Consider the following 24,192-nt stretch of genomic DNA (forward strand, 5'->3'; position numbering starts at 1 on the left):
TTGAAGTCGAGCCATTTGAGGAACAGCTAAAATACCCTGAAGGCTGCAGATTTTTAACATGGCTTCCAGCTTTTCTGACTCCTCACCAACACTTGTTTTTAATCTTTTGAGTCGTAGTCACCTATAATCCAGAATATAAAGTACTTCACCGTATCGTTCTTGAGTTACAGTGCCCGATGACCAATAATATGAATGACTTACTCATGTGTTAACTGGTCTTTTAAATTTTATATAACATGCTCTAAAAAAATTAGTGTGTGTCTGAGTGATGGGGGAGACCATGTGGCATGGTATAACGTGAGGTCAGAGGGCACCTTTGTGGAGTCAGTCTTCTCCTTCTACCATCTCACGGACTTCTCAGGGTTGCATCAGGTCATCAGGCTTACAGGGCAAGCACCTTTATCTGCTGGCTCCTGGACTTTCTTTTTGGTTTTGTTTTGTTTTCTGTTTTTTTTTTTTCCCGAGACATAATTTCTCTGTGTATAGTCCTGGGACTTGCTCTGTAGACCAGGCTGGCCTTGAACTCAAGAGATTTGATGGGATGAAAGGCATGCACCATCATCTATTTGTAAACGTTTTTATACCAATCATACAACCTGAGACCATCAGCACAGGATGATGCACACACAGCCGTGTGTATGTATTCGATGTGTTTTGAATAAGCTAGGAAGGATGCCTGTGTGTGGTGAGACTTAAAAGCATAAGATTATTTTCCTTCCCTTAAGGATCTTACAAATACTTTAAGAAACAGAAACAGTCATTCTTTAGTCTCGAAATAAAATGCAGCAAGATGGCTCAGGGGCAAACATGCTTTCAGGAAAGCTTAACGATCCAGGTTCAGTCCTTAGAACCCACTTAAAGGTAAAGGGACTGACCCCCAAAGGCTGTCCTCCAACCTCCACAGGGGCCTACAACATGTGCCCCAATTATAAATACAATGAGCTCCAGACTCAGTGGCACTCGCCTGTAATCCCAGCACTCAGGGAGGCAGAGGCTAGATCTCTGTGGGTTCGAGGCCAGCCTGCTCTACAAAGCGAGTCCACGACAGCCAAGGCTACACAGAGAAACCCTGTCTTGAAAAACAAAAACAAAATAAAACAAAACAAAGAATGAAATGATATTTAAAACATTTAAAAACATGCCATTGGTTGGTATTTTCTATTTAACATCCATTTTTGATATGAAGAGCGTTCAACATGTCTTTATTTAAACTCACACAGACCAGGTGCAGAAGTTTAAAAATAACATTGAGAAGCTTTTCGTTTCCCCTAAGTGAACTTTTATATACATTCTTTTTAAACATAAAGGTTGATACTATAATAAATATATTTAAATGCATGAAAAAAATCTCTCCCATTCTAAAAATTTTAAATATGCTAGCTCCATAAAAAATGGGTATGAATATGTAGAAATTATTTTGCTTTAGCAACTTTAGACATATGCACCTATTCAGTTATTCACTTAAAATGGAAAAAAATCAAGAGGTGGCAAAAACCAACCAACCAACCAACCAACCAACCAAACACTCTCTTTTCTTGACTTCAATAGCTCAAGGCAGGAGATTCTCTCAAGCCCAGGAAGTTGAGGGAGTCTGGGTAGCATAGTGAGGGACTCCATCTCCAAATCAAAAGAGAAACTAATAATTAGTGGTAGAGAACTGGCCTACTATGCAGGAAGCCCTGGGTTTGATCCCCAGCACAGGAGGGGGAAAAAAAAAACCCTTTCATATTGCATATATTTCAAAATTTCAAGATCTTATGTATCTTTTATGACTTGAGAAAAATATTAAGAAGCACCAAAAACCCTAGATAATCAAGACTATGTCTATTTTTAACTGTTACATATTAGAGCCACAAACTAATTTTATTATTTCTTTCTCCTCATAACATATTGTATATAAGACTTCCATAGACACTAAGATGCTTTCACATAATTGCTCACCCTCTTCCTGTCCTCCCCTTGACTGGCATTTCTTCAGTGTTCCACCATACAGACTCCACCTAAAGAATCGGGTCTTGTGACACAGCCAAGCACACTCTGGCAACTTCCACCTAAGTAACACATTTAACCAACCGTCCCTCACAGGATGCTTCTGCATTTGTTCAGGGATTAAAATCACGGTCTCTAGCAGCCATATCAGTAAGATGCGAGCAACTGAACGGAGGTCCAAGCTCCGTTCCTCAGGGGAAGTGTGTGGCACAGGAGAACCTGCTTCAGTCATCCTCACCAGTAAAAACTCCAACAGCAAGCCTGCCGCTTGGGGGCGTTCACATGCAGTCCTCACGTACGAACTCTCAGGGGAACCAGGACGTGAGAAATGATACAAATAGGAACATGCGTTTGATCCCCTCTGCATTTGTTTGTTGGGTTGGTTGGTTGGCTGGTTGGTTTTTCGAGACAGGGTCTCTCTGTGTAGCCCTGGCTGTCCTAGACTCACATTGTAGACCAGGCTGGCCTCGAACTCACAGGGATCCACCTGCCTCTGCCTCCCGAGTGCTGGGATTAAAGGCGTGCACCACCACGCCTGGCAATCCCCTCGATGTTTGTATCACAATCTCCCTCTGAAGGTGCTAGGGTTAAGGTTGTGGAATATGCCGGGGAAATCACAAAAGGAGATCCATAAAACGAACTGAATCTGTCAGATCTTGATTTTTTTTTTTTCCAGAAAAGGAAAAGGAAGGGGGAAAATCTGTTAAGAAAACAATTAAACAATTTACGGGACAGGAGAAGTGGCTCAGGGGTTAAGAGCAGTTAACCGGCTGCTCTTCCAGAGGACCAGGGTTCAATTCCCAGCACCCACATGGCAGCTCACAACTCCAGTTGCGGGGGATCCAACACCCTCACACACACATACATGCAGGCAAAACTACTGCACATAAAACGAAATTTTAAAAAATTATTAAAAAGAAAATTTACCTTAAAATGGAAGGCTGCATCGATGACCCTTCCAGAACCATTAACAGAACTGCACGTCTACAATAACCCGCAGATTCGGAGTCTACCACTATAGAAGATTTCCTGAAGATGCTGTAGAAATATTGTTATCACTAACTTACCTGAGGGGGCGCCTTTTTCAGTAACACAAGGAGAGCTTGCAACACCAGGTTGGAGAAGCGGGGGCCAATGGGGACATAATCTGAAAGAGAAACATGGCTGTGGCTCAGGGACTGAGATCTTGGGGCTCATGTCCCAGCATGCAGATCTGTCTGCATGGAGAATACACATCAGCTGTAGGAAGAGGCAGGCAGCTTCCGCCATGAAAAGGACGCCCTTATTAATCTGCATTCTCAAAACAGTGAACAAGAACTGATTTGTACTTCTAAATATCCACTTTCATAGCTTAGACGTATTTTCTGGTCTTCAGAGACTTTTTTTTTCTCTCTCTCTAAAGGAGAGACTATCCAGATGTATTTACCAAGCATTCTAAGAAGTTACTGGAAACCATCATAGTACGCTTACATATATTCTACTGATGACAAAGTTTGACACTAACAATAAGTAGAAGCAGGCTGGGATGTGGCTCAGCGGTGGAGATCCCAGGAGAAAAGGGCGAAGCTGAAAACAATATGGAAAGAAATGCTAATATAACAAGGACGGAGAAGAGAGACTGGCCTGCAGAAAAGGCAGAGCAGCCAGTTAAGAGAACTTTCTACCTGGGAAACTTCAGCCTGAAGCCACTACTCTGGTTTCCTCTGCCTGCGCATCTAACCCTGTGCTTGGAGCCCTGCCGGCATCAGCACCATGAAGTCAAGGTTTTCTGAGCATCCAGGATATAGGCGCGTTCTATTGTACATTGCTTTTTGTCAATGTATGTTATAAAGGTTTGGCAGTATCTTTTTTTCTTTCTGAGACCCCTTGAGAACAGTAGTAATACTTGAATATATGAATAGACAAGTACAAAAAATGTAACTTCAACCGGGCATAGTGGTGCACGCCTTTAATCCCAGCACTCAGGAGGCAGAGGCAGGTGGATCGCTGTGAATTTGAGGCCAGCCTGGTCTACAAAGCGAGTCCAGGACAGCCAAGGCTACACAGAGAGACCCTGTCTTGAAAACAAACAAACAAACAAAAACCCCTAACTTCATACAAGTGAAAATATACTCAGAGGGTGTGAATTCTTGACACTGTGCAGTGTTGTGACCACATGCCTTAATTGTGCTCAGACAAAGGAATTTATACAGACCAAACATGGCCAAAAGTTCTTAAAGAAATAATCCTATAAACTGGACTGTGATGTCCCAACCATGGCACACACCAAGTCCTGGGCATTAGATAAACACTATTAGTTTAAGGAAGCCCCATAGATATACTTGCTTTCATTCACAATAAATATTCCAAAACTTAAAAAGAGCAAATAACAGATGACCCAGTGTAAGGCTGAACACCACAGGGCAGTGAGGAACAGTTCCCTTGAAATCACTACTGCAGCGTTAGTAGCAGCCAGGGCTGGGCAGTTTCCTTGGCATTTGTTGGGTCACCAAGTCACCAGGTGTTTCTGTTTCAGTGGTGCCTATTCGACCCTGGTCTACTGTCATAACGATTCATACCAGATTGACTTAATTGACAAAACTTCTTGAACAAAATGTAAAGAGTAACAAAACTTTTCTGACACCTACTACTTATTTCTGAGTTGAGCGCAGGGATTGGTCTAACTCATCTTTGTAACCGCTGTACTTCAACCTAAGAGATACTTAATAATAAGGATTTTTAAAAATTACCATAGAGTATCTTTAATTTTCAGAGTTTCAATATTTATTTCCCTACATTGCTCGTTTACTATGGACAGAATGCACTGGAGAAAATGAGACAGCTAGCTCACCATGACTACTGCCTTCATATAAAACACACTGTTACAGTAAGACAAAGAGAGGTGTTTCTACTGTCCTTTAGCCTGTAAATGCCCACGGAGATACTTTTCTCCTGTAATTTTTCCAGATTCCAGTTGCCATGTGGCAGTCAGTGTACAACAGCCGAAGTCACAACTCACCGAGCAGTCTTTCAATGTCATCCACGACCACGCAGCTGAGTTGAGATTTGTAGGCATCATCAAAGATCTGGAAGAAAGAAAACACATATGGCCTTACCCCACAAGAACAACAGTCCCATGTAGGTTTGGTTAACTTTTCCCCACCGTATAGACCAGGCTGGCCTCGAACTCGCAAAGATTCACCTGTCTCTGCCTCCTGAGTGCTGGGATTAAAACTGTGCACTGCGATGCCCAGCTAAATTTGGTTAATTCTTGAACGACACCCGAACAAAAGCACAGTATAACTAACACTAATGCCTAGACCACAGTACATTGGTAGGTCACAGGACCTTAGGATTTGAACAGCTCTTGTGGGGAAACTGAAAGCAGTAACGTGACTTGCTCAGGATTATACAATAAGATGGTGACCGAACACAGTTAGCAAATTAAAGCAAGTGGTGAAGGAAAGCAGTTGTGTCCTGGCAAACATGGAGCAGCAGTTTCAAATCAGGCAGAAGAAATCAGCTAATGGGAAAGCTGAAGCCAAGTGCCCATGGCAGCATCCTATGAATGGTGACAGGTCCGCTTTAGATGTTGTGAATGGGGCTCTGTACACCCACACATGTCACGAGAACAATCTCCGGTTGATATGTAACCTTGGTGAACCACAGTGGCAAACACTGCCCAGCCCCACCACATGATGCTTTAGGTGGCACAATATTCCCTGGTGGGTATCTTTAAACCATAGAAGATTTAGAGTTAAATATAGAAATAGAATTAGTCAAACTAAGAACACTAACATTTTTCTTATTAAACTTGAAAATAACTTGTACATGCCCGATCCTTAAAGACTCCTTAACAGTTAAGAAAGGTTACACGAGAGGTTCTCACTGTCACCATCTTAACTCACTTCCTTGTTGCCTCTTGCGTGGCATAAACACAATTTCCACCTGCACGTATTTAGTCTGAGCAGCCCCTCCAGTACCAAAGCTTTCTTTTGGTCCATGCCCTTTACCGTCTGTCACTGTTGGGTAGCAGCTTCCTTCCAGACTGAAATACTCCATTCCGCAGGGAAGCTTCTTAAGAAAGGAAACAACTCAATATAGCCTCAGGAAGTCCCTGAAACTGACCGAATTCACTAGGCCCCTCCTTCCCCTAGACTATATAACTCCAGAAGAACACCACCAGTCTGCCTCAGACAAGCCAAGCTGCAAAGAGGACTTCCCAGGTAAGCCCACCTTCTTCCAAGAAGCAAAAGCAGCCCTGCAGCCTGGAAAAGGCTCAGTCTAATTGTACTACCTGGAAAGCACATTGCAACCTGTAGAGCTGCCTGCAGGCTGTGCAGTGTGCCCAGGTTTCCAGTTTTGGGGAGCTGTCACCCAGGCTGGGGTGGACTTTTGGTGATGTGGCTGTTGTTGAATCATTTCTGCTCCTGTAAGTAACCCCTCACTTACATTCCTGTAAGTAACCACAATAAAATCATTGGTTCATCAGTGTGTGTGTATGCGTGTATTCTGTTGCCTCAGCATTTTCCACATTGTGTATATATTGTGGATTCATGACATTTTCCCATATACTACACCAGACTGTAAAAACCCAGAAAGCAAGCTGGGTGTGGTGGCTCACGCCTTTAATCCCAGCACTTGGGAGGCAGAGGCAGGCGGATTGCTGTGAGTTTAAGACCAGCCTGGTCTAAAAAGGGAGTCCAGGGTACCGAAGGCTACACAGAGAAACCCTGTCTCGAAAAAAACAACAACAACAACAACAACAAAACAAAACCAAACCCAGAAAGCAAGTACTGTTTCATTATCTCTAGATCCTCATATCAATTAATAAAATGCTGGACCAGAACAGTAACAAGTGTTTGTTAAAAAATAAATTTAAAGGTGGTGCACACCTTCAACCGCAGCACTCAGGAGGTGGAGGCAGGTGGGTCGCTGTGATTTCGAGGCCAGCCTGGCCACACAGAGAAACCCTATCTCAAGCAACAACGACAATAAATTTAAACTTATGTTTTTTAAACGATGTAGGCAGGACTATCAGTAGGTAGCTGGAGAGGTCCAACCGAAGTCATGCTGACGAAATGCTCTCAGGGCCGTGGCAGGTGGAATCAGGCCTGGATGAGGAGGCTTCGGGAAACAGGGGGAGAGGACGAACACGGTACTAGAGGCTGACACAGTGGCAAGGGTCACCGCCATACTCACTCAGTCATTTCAGTCAACAAATGTTTTTAAATTCCTATCACAGGCTGGGCGGTAGTGGCACACGCCTTTAATCCCAGCACTTGGGAAGCAGAGGCAGGTGGATCACTGTGAGTTCGAGACCAGCCTGGCCTACAAAGAGAGTCCAGGACAGCCAAGGCTACACAGGGAATCCCTGTCTCAAAAAACTAAAAAAAAAGAAAAGAAACAAAACAGAGATAAAAACAGGGTAGCCTGGCTGTCCTGGAACTTGCTATGTAAGCCAGGCTGGCCTCAAACTCAGAGATCCGATTTCCTTTGCCTGGATTAAAGACGTGTACCACCACGCCCAGTTTGTGCTGGAGGAGCTTAACATTTTCTGTGAGCTGAAATTACTATAAAGGCAATTTTTTTTTTTTTTGAAAAGCCACTATAGTTTTAAGCAATGAGCTCAGATGCTGGTTTTACACTTTAGGAGCATTTTCCAGGCTAACGTACAGAAAAGCAGAGAGCAGAGGAGAGTTCGAGTTTGAGGCTGAGGTCTGTCCAGTGAGAGACAGTGTGGGTGGTGAATGTACAGAGAAGCAAGCAAACACTGCAGAGACTTGTGGGGCAGAGATGGACCAAGTAAGGGGCGAGCTTGGAGATGTGGGGAAAGCAGGAGCCAAAGACTCTCGTCTTGGGAACAGATGTTGATAATGTCTGAACAGGGAAGTGAGCACACCGCATCTTAGGAAGAGAAGATTTCATGATGAGGTATTGTTTCTTGATGGTTACTTTTGGCTTTGAGTTAGTGAGTTCAAGACCATGGAAAGGCCTGGTAGTGGCGGTTCTTTGCTCTTTCTGAAGTCTGGGTTGTATCAAATCCACTGTCACATCGCATGAACTTGGGGCATCACTAACCACTATACTGTGCTCTGCAAAACATTTTTTCAGAGAGCTGCTAAAGGTTCAGAGGCAGGCATCTAATTCCATTACTCAGGCTCTGAAATCATAGATTAGAGTGATGGAAGCCGGGGGCGCCAGGGCCTGGCTGGCTGCTGCAGCTCTCCGCTCTCCCTCAATCACACTTTCCCCTTCTCAGTGTAACGTGTAACTTACAGAGCAAACTCATTACAGCAAACGCTGGGCATCTGTGGGCCTGGTGTGACGGTGCCCGCCTGTAATCCCAGCACCTTGGAGCTGGAGAAAGCAAGCTCAGATCTAGGCTAGTCTCAGCTACATCAGAAAGTCTGAGGCTAGCCTGGTTTATATGAGACCCTCTCAAAAGAAAAAAATATATATACAAAAATAGATTGTTTTTGGGCTGGAGAGATGGCTCAGTGGTTAAGAGCACCGCTTGCTCTTCCAGAGGTCCTGAGTTCAATTCCCAGCAACCACATGGTGGTTCACAACCATCTATAATGTGATCCGATGTTCTCTTCTGGCCTATAGGTGTACCTGAAGGCAGAGCACTGTATACATAATAATGAATAAATAAATCTTTAAAAAAATAGATTGTTTTGTTTCATGTAGTGGAAACAACTTAGGGACCTCCCAGTTCATTATATAGGCTACTTGGAACACTTTAGAAGGAAAATACCAGTGGTATTCACTTAATAGAAAGTGTTTTGTGCTTTTATATTTTTCAAAGTAAACGGTGTTCAGTGTGGCGAATGCTACACAGAGGAGCATGCATAGCCAGCTCTCTCATGACAGAGGCCAACACCAGTTGCAACTCGGCTAGTTAACTCCTCTGCTCAAACCTGAATGTGCACACACCCCCCCCTTTCGCTCCTGCATTCATAGGCCCTTCTTTACCTGGTCACTGGTCTAACATGAGGCCTTCCCTCGTCCCCTGCATCCACAATGTATGTATAGCGTTCTCAGAAACTCTTTCCTGGCCTGGGCCCCAGCAGAGTGTTCCCTGAGTCGAGACTCAGACTTGACGGGCAAGCGCAGGAGATTAGCTGCCAGCCTAAGTCTAATGAGATATTTGCATGCTGAGATGGAAAGTTCTACTCTAATTTTATGCAAATCAATTCAAAACGAAGGTGAGGTATTGCAAAGAAAAGACAGAAAGAAAGAAAAAAAAATGAAACCGTGCAAACTGCCCCAGTTAGAATGCCAAATACAGCTTGTCATCAAGTAACAGCACACGGGAGTGGCACGGTGCCTGCTCTAGATCAGCTATGGTACCACCCGCTGGGAGCAGCAAGGTGGGTTTACAGCTGCATCTAGGAGCTGCACAAACTCCAAAAGAAACAAACAAACAAACAAACAAACAACCTAAGGAATGTACATCACTCTGGAGTCATCAGGGAGTGTCCTGGAGAGCAGGAGAAATGTCAGCATATATACAGGGGTCTAAGCAAATCAGGTGGGAAGCCTGAATAAGGCCTGGGCAGCCTGGGATGGCATGGAACTGATGAGACCTGCTCCGAAGGATGAAGATAATCTCCAGAAAACAGATTCCCAGGGTCTATCCCCGGCTGCAGACACGGAGAGCCCAGCACCGTTAAACACGCTGCACCACCTCTCCTGCTTGGAAAGGCAGGAGCAGTCACGACACAGTCCTGAGGGTCAGACAACCAGACCACGGGCGACCTGGGCTCCTGGAGAGCGTCCTGGAGACAGGAATAAGCGGAGGAGCAGGGACTAGGGCAGGCTGGGTAGGGGGCAGGGCAAGTGCTTCAAGGCACAGGGCTCACCCAGCCTTAGCCTCTTCAGACAAGCTAGAGCCACCTGTGAGGAGAGGCGGAGCAGCAGCTGCTTCTCAGGCTGAGAACGCTCCAGGGAGGGTGCCCGGCATTATTAGCTCCATGTTAATCCCAGCCTTTCAGAGTCACAAGCCGCAGCAAAGTGTGCTCTAAGGAGCTTCTAGCCTTCATTTTCTATAACCTCTTTAGTGCTCTTAAGTAAGTGAAGTTAAGCTCTCCCTTTCGGAGACTGGAAGGGGCTCACTTCAAGTTTGGAGTAGTTGGCGTGAAGCACCTCAGCCCGGCTAGCAAAAATCTAATGACAGGAGGAAGCTAATGGCTTAGAAAATCCCTAATGCAGTAAATCTGTCAGCAATTAGTGGGAAGCACACGCTAATCATATCTGGTAGCATATAAAAACGTAAATGAGTAAGTTTAAATTGGCACTATCAGTAATAATCTCTGGTCTCTAAAAATCATTTGGGAGCAGACCAAGCAAGCGTCAGCTGTCTCTCGGCAAGGCAAGGCTGCACAGGAAGTGGACCTCAAGCTTCGGCAAAGCACTAAGCTTCTTGGATTGACCTTAAAACCCCTTATTTGTTCTCCCCGCTTTTCAGGGGGAAAGTCTTACATTTTTCGCTATCATGATCCGCGGGGGGGGGGGGGGGTGGGTGGGAGGGGGGTGCTCTGTCAGCTAAAGGCCACGTGGTCTCAAAGCCCTGCCCCTCCTTTCCATGCTGGGCAAGAGACTGTGCTCACCCACCAGCCCTGGCCGGCCACTCTCAGTCACTTCTGGAGCACCCACACCGCTCAACTCGTGCATGCTCAAACTTCCCTGAATCAGCTCCGTGATATATTAGGATGTCAACCCAAAACGGCCAGATTCTGTTGCTTAGTAACTGCTGCCAGAAGATCCTGTCTCCAGCTTTGCTCTTTGTACGGACTAAAGCATAGAAAGAGGGGGATTAGGCAGCGGGACTGTTCTGCGCAGACTAGTGTGCAGTGGCTTTACAGCAGGGTATCCACAGCAGATTAGTTCTTCCTCGCAAAGCTAGTGGGAAGGAAAATTTCCTCTTGTTCATTTTCAGACCTTTGGAAATAAGAAATACCATGCTATTCACAGAGGTTCCGTAAACTGCCAGTGTGTTTATTTAATTTCGTTTTTAAAAAAATTTAGTGATGTTTGGCTTGTGTGTTTTATCGTGGTACTGAGTGTAGACTCAGAAGCATCCTGGTTAGGTAGTTGGCTAAAATCAAGTTCTATTGTTTTGTTCTGTTCATTTAATGTCATTAACAGCCAGCAAGATAGATTTTTGCAGTGTAGATGCAAAAAATGGATGAAAAAATTTAAAATTTTAAAATAGAATAAGGTTCAAGAAGCAAACATAAAATAAGAAAAGAAAGAAAGAAAGAAAGAAAGAAAGAAAGAAAGAAAGAAAGATCTGTAAATATCCCATATATCTTAGTGGAGCACACGGCACTCCCTCTCCCCACCCAGAACGAGTGGATAACGCTTCACAAATACTTTGGCAGTGTTGAGTTTATCCATGTAGAAAGGATTTATTTATCTATCCACCTACCCATCTATCTATTTTCGAGACAGGGTTTCTCTGTGTAGCCCTGGCTATCCTGGATTCACTTTGTAGACCAGGCTGACCTCGAAGTCACAGAGATCCACCTGCTTCTGCCTCCCTGGTGCTGGGATTAAAGGCATGCACCACTAAAGGATTTACTGAAGAAGATAACAGAAGTACAGGTGAATTTTAAATTAGTTGGGAATAAACTATTTTCATATATTTTTGCATTCATTTTTGGGGAAAAGCAATAGTGTAATTATGGCCCTTTTTCCTCATAAACACTATCTGCTTCTGGCCCAAGTAATAAAATGGTGATAGAAATGTTGAATGAACTAATTCAGACCACTCCTATTTAAGAAAATTAAGACGTGTATTTCTGAGCTTATAAACTATTGTAATTATAAAATATCAGGACACACACACACACACACACACACACACACACACACACACACACACTGCTAGAGATGGAGCACCAGGCCTTGTGTGTGCTAAACAGATATTCTACCAGAGTCATTAAATGTCGCTGAATAAATAATTAAATGCCAACCTTTTACCTAACAAATTGGAAAAGAAAGATTTAATAACATTAAGTTGGGGCAAAAAATCCAAAGATTTTTTTTTATTTTATTTTTATTTTTTGGAGACAAGGCTTCTCTGTGTAGCTTTGGCTGTCCTGGAACTCACTCTGTAGACCAGGCTGGCCAACTCATGAGTGCTGGGATTAAAGGCATGTGCTGCCACCATCACCTGCTTTTTTTTTTTCAAAAATTTTAAGTGTAAGTTAGCACAACTTTCTGAAGGAATGGGCCATGTAAAATCAGTAGCATCTTTACATAAAAGGTTTGACAGCCATACATGGAAAACCTTCACAAAGGTTCTGCTTTGTTTTCTTCCTGTGAGAATATGTCTCCTGAAAATATCTGAAAAGCCAAACCCATCAAGTCTCACCAGCATGGCTGCCTAAACATGGCCTGAAGAAGAAGGACACAAATAGACACGCTAACTCGGAGGGGAAGCTCCCAGGGCCTGGACGAAGGGCTACAGGCAAGGCAGGAATGCTGAAGAACACACTAGTGGATTATCCAAAACTACACGGTCAGTCCTGAAAGCGCGCGTGTACGCATTACATTATACGCACTGAGCAGGTTGCTTATATATTTAGCAATATATAGGAATACACCCACATGTGCACACACAAAGCCCTGAATTCGAGAGAGCACAGGGTATGCCTAGGAAGGGCTAGACGAAGACAAGAAAAGGGGAAAGTGGTTTGATTTTATTATAATCTCAGAAAAACCTTTATAAAAAAAAAGAATTAATGAATATTAGCAATCTAAACCCTGAAGATTTATCCTAAAGAACTAAGCAGGCACCTGTACAATAATAAGTAAAACTGCCCACCACGCTTAACTAAGTACACATTCTGCCCCAGGGAAACCATTTTACTATCTCATTTAAGCATCACACTACGTCTTTGTGGCAATTCTCCTTCTTCTTCGGCCTTCGGAGTGCGGGGATGCAGTATGTGCTGGCACGCTCTAAACAAGCACTACCCTCCTTATTATGGAGAAAACACAGAGGCTTAAACTAACATACTATGCTGTTTAGGCTTTTAGGCAAATAGTTTACTCAAGGTGACAGAGATGTGACTCAAACTCAGCTCTATTTGATTCAAAACCCAAGCACTTGTTGTGTGGTATTAGTCAACCTAAGAAAAAAATCTAATGAAAACGTGGGGGCAGTGATGTCTCTAGTTTGGTAACTCTACAGAACACTCTTTATAATTGTGAATAAAATATAGAAAAACTTAAAACAAAGGTGATTTTAAACTATTTTTATTACTTTAAAATTATGGGTATGCACCTGGGTACTTGAGTGTGTGTGGAGGACAGATGCCTCGGGTCCTCCTAAGGGTGGAACAGGGGTTACAGGGCCATTGTGAGTGGCTGGATGTGGGAATTGAACTTGGGTTCTCTGCACCTGCAGTGCGCTCTCAGTTGAACTCCCCAGAGGGAACCATTTAAAAGGATAGTACTCCACCACTAGTAATGCTGAGGTAAGCTGCGGTTACCTCGCCACCTTTATCTATGTAGGGTTTTCTTTTTTTGAGACAAGATCTTACTATGTAGAACAGGCTGGTCTGGAACTCTACGTAGATCAGGCTGGCCCTCAAAGGACAAGAGCAAATACAGATTATTTTACTTTTTTAGTCTCTCATTTTTGTATTTTCTCTATTGGGTTTGTTATTAAGAAAAGCTACATGGAGAGAATACTTAAAGGGAAGAAACGTCTTGTTTTTCAGAATTATTTGTGAAGAATGACGTTTACACTTCGTTTTCAAAATCAACCTGGGGGGCCTAGACTACTTGGACTGGTCTAAGCCCCCAGGCATTAGCTGGCCTGCCATTAAGTGACTGTGAACTGCCTGCTGCCCAAGAGCTACAGTATGTCTAATATGATGTTTTTAAGGCAGCCCCGCTCCACTATTCTCTCCGTTTTGAAGCAGAGTTACAATTTAGTTTATGTTTCCCCTGACTCCAGGGAAAACCAGAAGTCTAATGTGGAGTTATTACTAATCTGCTGCAGTAGGTTTTTTTGTTTTCATGTTATTTTTAATTTTAAAAGTGCATGGATGAGCCCGAGAGTGAGTCATGAGTCAGAATGGTTGTGACTAAGCTGGTACGGACTCTTAGCTTTATATTCCTTAGCTTTCTGCTCATCTAAAACTCTACCTTGAAAGGCTTCAGCAATTTAAAGATTAAATCATAAGTTATTAAGTCATTAATTTAACCATTTAAGCCTCTAAAATCAGCGCATATTACCTTCCCCCCCACCTCAAGTCAATTTGCAAGAGATTAAAATAATATAAATGATACTATCTCACACTCACAGGGTGGCTTTCATCTGCAGAAGCCTCAAGTACTTTTTAAAAACTTTATAAAAAACAAGGACCATCCGCCCACATCTCACAGCCCTTCTGAAGTAGGAGCTGGCAGCCGCTGGCAAGCAATGGAGTCATTTGCCCTCTGCACAGATTACCAGCTCTGAACAGGCATAGGAGTGGATGGTTTAAGGCAATGCAGATATGTGCATACAACCAGCTTTTCCCTAAGTGTGAAGTTCAGTGACTGCAGATTCCAACGTTTCAACACTGGTAGCTTGAGGGCTGCCTTTGGAGGGAAAATAGGCCTGGCATGTACCAGGCTTACCCAAACAAATCTAAAGAGCAACAAAGGGTATGCAAAATTAGAGTATCAACATCAATGCGGGCTACCGAGTGAAAAGAACAGCCACTGCGCTTTCACCACCGCCTTGTTTCCAGCACAGTCAGCTGCTATCACAGGAGTCTTCCTCGGTACCTGCCTGGATGCGAGTAGCTGGACCAGGTGACTCCGACTCCGCCGTGTGTCGCTCTAAGTTCACTAACGGCTCAGAGAGACAGAATCAGAAGGTGACAAACGCTTAGAGAAAGGGAGACGGGTGAGGAGGACACTAAGTTGAAGGGGCCTCCTCTTTATCACATGATACTCAACCCAAGGGGTTCTTGGGAAAAGGTACACTAGGCATTTTAATCTCTGTTCTTTTCCAAACTACAGTCAACTGAACCGGAATAGTTTGGCTTTGTACACTGATACATTGTACGCTGATAAAGAACTAAATGTAAAATGTAAAAGAATTAGCTCCACTCTACCTGACTCTCTGAAGTGATCTTTCTTTAATCAACCTGATACAGATAAGAAGAGAAAACTAAGCTGGGTGTGGCAGCACACACCTGCAGTCCCAGCACTTGGGAGGCAGAGCCAGGCGGATCACTGTGAGTTCGAGGCCAGCCTGGTCTACAAAGCAAGTCCAGGACAGTCAAGGCTACACAGAGAAGGCCTATCTTGAAAAAACAAACAAACAAGTGAAAATTAATGTTGATATGTACTAAGATAATAAAATTTGGAAAGCAAAGAAAATCTCAATAAAATGCATTATAAAGTTTTAGAATCCAGCCGGGCACGGTGGCACACGCCTTTAATCCCAGTACTTGGGAGGCAGAGGCAGGTGGATCTCTGTGAATTTGAGTCCAGCCTGGTCTACAGAGTGAGTTCCAGGACAGCCAGGGCTACACAGAGAAACCCTGTCTTGAAAACCAACAAAACAGCAAAACAAAGTTTTAGAATCTGAAATAGTTGTCATCTGCTCTCCAATTCAGCTGATAATCAGTTCCATTTGAGAACAGGTTGCCACGGCTTTGTGCACCATGTCCACATGGGTACATGGATGTCCGTCCATCCCCTACATACTCATCTGAGATTGAAACGAACAGGAAAACCCAAGTCTTGATACCTTCTTCATCGCCTGGCACTTGGCTGTCTCGGAGAAGCCGATCATCTTATCAGGGGAGCAGATCTTGATGAACGGGAAGTTGGACTCCTCTGCAATCTTTGCAGCCAGGGCGGTCTTCCCGCTGTGAGGAGGGCCTGCAGAAAAAGACAGACGGAGGAAAAAAGCCAGCCGGAGAGCAGGGAATCAAACAAGTTTAAACTTTTATCCACGCGGTACTGAGGTCTCAACTAGTCGCTCATTAGCATTTCCTGACAGTTTCACAGCAGACATGTTCCCTTTTATTTATTAGCAACTAAGCTTAATGAACTGATTAGCATTTCTCAAAAGTATGGTGAAATGCATGCCTTCACGCTTTCTCACATACCCTTAATCTTCCAACCTTCCGACTAAGGCAAGAACACACGGATTTTGCTTCTGAAAAGAAAATGTATCCAAATGCATATCTGTATGCGCATCGTTAGTTCTCTCAATTTATTTTTCTTTTGGTAACAAAATATATAGGCTTTTTTGTTTTGTTTTTTTGTTTTAGGAGCTGATATGGGTGCAGGGGCAAACTGCTTTATTAGAAGCAAATGTGTCATAAGGCTAGAAGGCTCATACAATCTCACAGAGGCAATCAGATCCACAAAGTCACCAGCACTTAGACACCCCCTGTCCTGTGTACTGGAAGACACGGCCCTCCTCCCAGTCATAACCAGTGTCAATTCTTCCTTGCCACCCTCTCTGGAATGGGACATTGGTGACAGTTCCTCTCTCCCTTGCCACATTTCCAATGACATTTAAATGTTTTGCTGATCTGAAAACTTGATTTGAAAAACCCAAGCCCTTTTCATGTTTCTTCCCCCCACCCCCCCCACCCCCGCCTCTCTCTCTGTCTCTCTCTGTCTCTCTCTGTCTCTCTCTGTCTCTCTCTGTCTCTCTGTCTCTCTCTCTCTCAAAAGGATCTCTCTGTGTAGCCTTGGCTGTCCCGCACTTGCTTTGTAGACCAGGCTGGCCTCGAACTCACAGCAATCCACCTGCTTCTTTTCTCTTTTAAAGTAGAATTTCCCTAAATAGCTTCCTGGCTACTCCAGCCTTCAGCTCTCATCCAACTGCAGCACTTCCACCCACACTGGTCAGGGTCCCATCAAGGTCACCAAACCCCACGCAGGTATTTTTTGTGGGGCATTTGATGCAAGTCCTCTGTCCCGAAGCGCCTTTCTTGGCAGCGTGCTCTCTCCCTCCTCCCCACCACTATTCTTGCTTAGTTGCTCTTGTCGTTTTTTTTTTTCCCCCAGCTCTATTTAGTCCTGAACTGTTAACAAGTCTCAGATAAAAGTTCCAGGTCCTGTCTGTATTTCATCCACACCCTTTCTTTAAAGGACTGTATCCACTCCCGTTACTGCTAGGGCAGATCCTGGTCTAGGGCAGCCGGGCTGCTTCTGAGAGCTTCAGACCTGCAAATCAAATGAGCCAGTTGACATTTCTAATCTCATTATCCTACAGGAACCTGGAATTTAATGGATCAAAAGTAAGTTTATGATCTTTCTTCCTAAAAATCTGTTTCTCTGCTGGTGTTCTCTGATAAACAGCCTCATTTACCTGACTGGGAGTCATGCTTGACACCTCTGCCCGTACTTATTTATCTTTTTTACTTTTAAAAGATTTATTTTCTTTTAACAGCACATGTGTGTTGCATGTGTCTCTGTGTGTCTGCTCACACATGCGTGTCAGAAGAGGGTGTCAGATATCCTGGAGCTGGAGTTACAGGCTGATGTGAGCAGTCTGAAACAGAGCTGGGAACTGAACTTGAGTTGCCTACGAAAGCAGAAAACCCTCTTTAACTACTGAGCCAGCTCTCCAGGGCCCTGCCAGTATTTAATCTAACCAGTTTTGACAGGCTTCTCCTTCCCTGTGTCATAGGGATAAAAACTGTATGTATTGGTGGGTATTTGGGAAGCAGAGGCAGGCAGATGGAGGCCCACCTGGTCTACAGACAGAGTTCCAGGACAGCCATCTAAGAAAAACTCATCATCCTCCTCATCATCATCATCATCATCATCATCATCATCACGATGACAAGGACAACAGTAGCAGCAGCATCTACACTCACAGGCCTAAGGTGAGGGTCGGATGAGGCAGCGCGTGAGAAGGACTAACAGAGTAACTTCTTCAATCCTTGCTTCGCTAATTTTCTGTTTCTGAGTCTTTCCTGATGAGGGGCTGGTCACATGCTGGTCTCTCGTCATAGAATACCTTTCTCAATTCTTCTGCCTGGCCATTTTCTGCTTATCCCTTGGCTCTTGGCTCAACGTGCTTCTCTTAGAAGCTTTCACCCTAGACCTCCTGGCTCCCCAGGCATCTGGTCTCCCTGAACTTCGCTGCTGTCGCACTAATAGTAAGCTAACTGGTTGTGACTGGGATGTCCTTCCCTTTGTCTACTTGCCAAAATCTGAACTCATCCTTCAAGGCCTGAATTAAATATCACCTCTGGTTTTTCCTAACATTCGTGGACAGTGACTGGGGTGCACGCACACACACACCTTTATATGTGCATGTTAAAGTTAGGAATTTTATTTGTTTGGTTTTGGTTTTTCTCCCCCCCCCACTCCTCCCTTTTTTTTTCCCCGAGACAGGGTTTCTCTGTGTAGCCTTGGCTGTCCTGGACTCACTTTGTAGACCAGGCTGGCCTTGAACTCACGAAGATCCACCTGCCTCTGCCTCCCAAGTGCTGGGATTAAAGGCGTGCGCCACCACGCCCGGCTTGTTTTTGGTCTTTCAAGACAGGGTTTCTCTGTGTGGTACTGGCTGTCTTGGAACTCCCTCTGTACACCAGGCTGGCCTCAAACTCAGAGATCCACCTGCCTCTGCTTCCCAGTGCTAGGATTAAAGGCGTGCGCCACCACTGCCCAGGGGGATTTCATTACAAACAAGTCTTTTCTAATACTAGGCTGATGCTTGAATATCTTTGCATCCATATATCAATAGTGCCTGCACTGAGCTATGCAGTATCAATCTACTAAGTACTAGAGAAATATAAGAAAACTAGTTGCTGTCATTTGTCTGTGACATTCTACATGCCCCCCCATTTTAATCTGTACTAATATTGGCACACAGGGTAGGATATTATTTGCTGAGCATGAACAAAGTTTAGAACTGAAAACCATCTATTTTATAGAAATGTACTAAATAGCTTTTACAAACAAATGTTGCCTTTCCTGAATTTTTTTAAACTGTTAAGGGCATCACATCATTCTTCTTACCTTCCAGAAGGACGCTAACCAGTGGGGTACGGTCACTGTTTTTAGTCTGCTGGACCAGCAGCTCTCCGTCATCCAGAACTCGGGTCACGGGGTCGCCCCACTTGATGATTCCATTCATAATGTAGCTCGCATAATCCTCTTGGTTTGTGCCAAAGGCCTATTGAGGTAGAGGGCAGTTTAAAGCGCTTCGGTCATTAGTATTGAAACTAAAATGCCTGCTCTCTCGGTGTCTCTCTCACTGTGTTGTTTGGGTCCCCTAACGCATTCTTTACCATGTTCTCTTCACAGGCATTTTGAATTAAATGATTTCTGACCAAGAAACAAGCATCTGTCTCATTACCCAACAAGTTGGATAAAAACTGGCAATAGAATCGGACATAACTCCATGGAGACTTTGGAGAAGAACCAAGCTGAGGGAGGAGGAGCAGCACAGTGGCAGGGAGCGCAGGTCGCCATTGTAAGTCCCTCTGCACCATGGAGGCAGAGGCTGGATCTCTGAGTTCGAGGCCAGCCTGGTCTACAGAGTGAGTCCAGGACAGCCAAGGCTACACAGAAAAACCCCTATATCAAAAAACCAAAAATAAGATCAAAAAATAAAAATAATATTAATATAATTCCGTGTACCTGAGGTTTATTTAAGAACTATAAAAAGCTCCAAATAATGTACATGTTTGATGATATCACAATGTAACCCATCATTTTCTATGATAAAGAAAGAAACTTCAAAAGGACAAAAAGAAAAAAAATACTAGCTACACAACACTCCCATATATATGTCTCTAAAAACCAGGCTTTCCAAGAATTTTTATTAGACTCACATTGAATTCCAAACAATGGTGACTCAAGTGTGAGTGGTTATTTTATAAGATGAGCTGATGACTTTATACTACATTTCCCAGTTCTAATCATGACTGATTCTAGTACATATTAAGAAAATCTATCATTTCCCCCAAAGGTGTGCAGGATGGTTAGGAGTCCTAGAAGTGGCCGCCATCGGAGGAACCTGATGCTGGAGCTTGAACTAGGATGCTCTGGGGATCTGGGGAAGCAGGGGGTGAGAGGTGGCAGGACACCAGTGTGCATCTGTTTTTCTTTTTCAAAATTCGTTTTATTCTTTATCCACGTGTATGTCGTGTGTGCACATGCATGTGAGTGTGCACACACACCACGTGCATGCTGCGCCCTTGGAGCCAGAAGGGGGCTTTGGATCCCCCGGGCTGGATCACAGGCAGTTGTGAACCTCTGGGTACGTGCTGGGAACTGAACTCAGGACCTCTTGGAGAGCAGTGCACGCTCAACCACTGGGCCATCTCTCCGGCTCTCAGGGGTTCGTTTTCAATGTTACAGTCACTGTGACACGGAACAGAAGGGTTGAATTCAGGTTTCTGTGGCTTGAGGTTCTGCAGAGACCTATAAATCCACCTCAAGTTCAGTATGAGGAACTAAGAGCCGGGCACAGTGGCGCACTCCTTTAATCCCAGCACTCGAGAGGCAAGGAAGGCGGATCTTTGTGAGTTCGAGTCCAGCCTAGACTACAAGTGAGTCCAGGATAGCCAAGGCTACACAGAGAAACCCTGTCTTGAAAAAACAAACAAACAAAAAACAAAACAAGAACTAAGAAATAAACAGTCTCAAAACTGAACAGGCTGCTTTAGAAGGCCATAAGCTCTCTCTACCACAGGAAGTACTTAGGTAAATATTGGTCAAGACCCAGCAATCCACGTTCCATAGATGTGTCTCTCCTGTTGTGAAACCAAGGGTGACAGGCCCTACGTCACAAGGTAGAACGGTGCCTTCCCACTCTGACAGGAGCAGCCTCCACTCTGTGGGGGCACACCCCACTCAGCATGCACACTCACAGGTTTGATATCGTTCTCCAGAGACGCCAGGAAGTCCCCTCTTGTCACCTGCAGGCTCTCCGCTTTCTCCATGTCTACTTCCACCTTCGTACTGGCCTGAGAAGAAACAGAGCAAAACACAAGGATTACGAAAATGTGGCAGCATTCCCGCCTAAGGTTAGAAGAGTAAAAAGAGTATTTACACGTACAAAATTCTCAGATATCTGCAAGTCATATATGCTAAAGGGATTAAGAGCTAGAATATATAAGACTTCTGAAACCCAACGAAACCTAGGAACTTGAACAGACATTTCTCCAAGGAATGGAGACAGCGGTGTCCGACCTTAACCAGACGTCAGTGTCCTCTGGAGCTTTTCCAGACATGTGGTGAATGCCCAACAGCACATGAAACGATGGCTGACATCACTAATTCTTAGAGAACTACAAAAAGTGAAGTGTGGTGCATGCCAGCAATCGGGCTAAGGCAAGAAGGTGACAAGTTCAAGGCCAGTATAGGATACATATCAACACGTTTCAAAACCCCCCAAATAATAAACAACACAACGAAATTTCACCTCATATTCCAAGGGTAGCTACGACTAGATAATAAGCAAACAAACAAACACCAAAAAAAAATCAGAAAATAAGAGATGGCAAGGACTGGAACCCTTGGGCTGTTGGTAGGAATGTAACATTCAAAAAGCTCTCACAGAAAGAAAACTAGGACTGAGACCAAGCATGGGGTGCACACCTTTAATCAGAGCACTGGGGAGGCAGAGGCAGGCGGATCTCTAAGTTCAAGGCCATTATGGTCCACAGAGTGAGTTCCAGGACAGCCAGCCAAGGGTACACAGAGAAACCCTGTTGAAGGAGAAGAGACAGATGAAAGAAAGAGAGAGAGAGAGAGAGAGAGAGAGAGAGAGAGAGAGAGAGAGAGAGAATATGAGAGAACTGGACCTGCCTTGTGACCTAATGGCATCTCCTTTGATATATAGCCCGGAGAGTAGAAACTGGGTCTTAGGCATTTTACAGTCATGCCCTCAGGCGCATAGAACAAGGCAGTGAAGGCAGGGGAGCAGCCCTCATGCCCACCGGCAGGAGAACAGACACGCTGGCATGCTGTGGCCACCCAGTGGAGTACTATTCAACCTTAGAAAGAAGGAAATCTGGACATCGTATACCATGGGCGACCCTGACGACACTGTGCTAATGGAGGCAAGCCAGTCACAAAAGGACAAACACTGTGTAGCTCCACTTGAATGACATCTTTAGGATCCTCAAGGTCCTACAGAAAGTAGAGCCGCTGTAACCCTGCCATGGGGAGGAGATGGGGGGTAGAGGGTTACTTTTTAAATGGATACAAAGTTTCAGACTTACAAGATGAAAAAGAGTTCTGACCCCGAGTGGAAGCCATGGATGCACTCTATGAATGAATTTAATATCAATAAAATGTATAGTTACAATGGTTAAGGTTACAACTATCTAACGCAACTAAGAGATGTTCATGGGACAATAGTGTTCAGCCTTGGCTGCACATTGGGATGCCTTCTAGAGTCTTTCCCTGACATGCAGATGCCAGCCCCACCCTGCAGGACATTTGAACAGTTCTGTGGGGGGCAGGGGTGGGGTCCAGGTGCCTCTAGTATTAGAAAGTGCACAGATGACCCCTGGCACTGAGCTGAGTTTAAGATCCATGAGTTACTTCAGGAGACTAAGAACCTAAAACTTGGACTTGTCCTCAAGAACCTGCGTGCCAGCTCCCAACACTGCTCAGCGCACCTGGAGCTGACACTGGCACATCTGGAGGAGCACGCGGCTTCACTCAGCACTTGGAGCTGCCTGGACCTGATGAGTGATTACGATAGCAACGCTCTTCTTTTTTTAATGGGACTGGGCTCACTCCCAATAGCATGAAGAGAGCTTCATCATTTTTAAATCGATATCGTAGCTTTTTTTAAAAAGCATCTTTAAAAAAAAACAGTGACTATAAAACAAAACTATGTGAGACACGTATCAACCTTCTATTGATATTACAAAATATGAGTCATGCTCATTTAGGGACAGACTGCTGAAACCAAAAAAGAGACATTTAAAAAGAAAAATTCAGCCTTGAGGGATAAAAGGAACTATGTCAGGAAACTGGATCAAGACTGGCAAACAGAACACATGTATTTATTTCCTTTCTCATCCTAAATCCCAACAAATGAGAGCAGCAAGAAAGATGAAAAAGCACGGAAAACCTTCCCTTAAAGTCTCAGAAACCAGGGACCGAGACTCATTAGTCCAGAAGAAACAATAAAGGGGAGGGGAGACTTTCCACAACTGAAGAAAGGTGTGTCTTTCAGTTCAGTGAGTGCTGATTGGGATCAATAGAAAGAAATCCAGTCTGTCTAGACACACGGGTGCAAACCCACTGAACATCAAAGATGAAAAGTCCCAGAGCCTTTCTGAGAAACACAAACAAGCCTGCAAACCAGGAGCAGACCTGCCGTGATAGCTCTCCCTGGCAGCACTAGATACCAGGAGAGGACAAAACCGGTAGTCACCGACACATCCAGATAGTCACCCTAGAAAACGGCCCTCTGACTACATAAGGGGGCACGGGCAAGCACTGTTCCAACAGCATTTGAAATAGCCACCACCAGAATTAATGTACTGTTAAATAATTAGTGCTTCCACTCGTTGTATTTATTGAGCACCTCCCAAAAAAACTAAAAATAAAGCATGAAATAAAATGTGCCTGTTCTTTGGCCTTGTGGCTTGTACAGGCTGGTCTCAAGTTCCTGACCCCAAGTGGACTTCCTTTTGTTGTTGTTGGGTTTTTTGGTTTGGGGTTTTGGTTTGTTTATTTGTTTCTTTGAGACAGGGTTTCTCTGTGTAGCTCGTGGCTGTCCTGGAACTCACTCTATAGACCAGGCTATCCTAGTACTCAGATCTGCCTGCCTCTGCCTCTCAAATACTGGGAGTAAAGGCCGCCACTGCCAGTGTCACCACCATCACCACCACCACCACCACCACCACCACCTACTTAACTTTCTATCTTACTCTTCTACAGAAATTCACTACCATGTCCTGTCTATCTAGTTTATATTTTCTATTTTGTATTTTATGTGGTAGTATTCTAGACTACTGCACATCAGTACAAAATAAAGTAGGGACCTTGCAGCCTAGAGAGATGGCTCGGCAGTTAAGAGCACTGGCTGCTCTGCCAGTGGACCTGGGTTCAATTCCCAGCACCCACACGGCAGTTCACAGTTGTCTGTAACTCCAGTTGGACAGGATCCAACACCCTCACACAAATATACATCCAGACAAAATGTCAATGCACATATAATAAAAAATAAATTACTAAAAAAAAAGTAGGGAAATGAACAAT

General features: G+C 44.3%; 2 protein-coding genes and 1 long non-coding RNA gene across 4 annotated transcripts in view; 1 reads left to right on the forward strand and 2 right to left on the reverse strand.

Annotated features, from left to right (window-relative positions):
- GOSR2 (golgi SNAP receptor complex member 2) overlaps positions 1-24,192 on the reverse strand; it is a 221,969-nt gene that overhangs the window by 162,700 nt on the left and 35,077 nt on the right. The gene's annotated exons all lie outside the window — the stretch shown is intronic.
- Positions 1-24,192, reverse strand: part of NSF (N-ethylmaleimide sensitive factor, vesicle fusing ATPase) — a 142,859-nt gene that overhangs the window by 20,824 nt on the left and 97,843 nt on the right. For both annotated transcript variants that reach the window (XM_084750071.1, XM_084750072.1), the window contains exons 13-17: positions 20,838-20,933; positions 18,979-19,135; positions 15,737-15,870; positions 4,988-5,054; positions 3,057-3,136 (exon numbers count right to left, since the gene is read on the reverse strand). In XM_084750071.1, the coding sequence (XP_084606197.1) occupies positions 3,057-3,136; positions 4,988-5,054; positions 15,737-15,870; positions 18,979-19,135; positions 20,838-20,933 (534 nt within the window). The remainder of the gene's footprint in view (positions 1-3,056; positions 3,137-4,987; positions 5,055-15,736; positions 15,871-18,978; positions 19,136-20,837; positions 20,934-24,192) is intronic.
- Positions 16,642-20,825, forward strand: LOC311579458. The gene is made up of 3 exons (XR_014773157.1): positions 16,642-17,246; positions 17,639-17,837; positions 19,267-20,825. It is a non-coding gene; the product is annotated as an uncharacterized lncRNA (long non-coding RNA).

This window comes from Acomys minous (genome assembly GCF_964271855.1).
Source record: "Acomys minous genome assembly, chromosome: 12".
NCBI lineage: Eukaryota > Metazoa > Chordata > Mammalia > Rodentia > Muridae > Acomys > Acomys minous.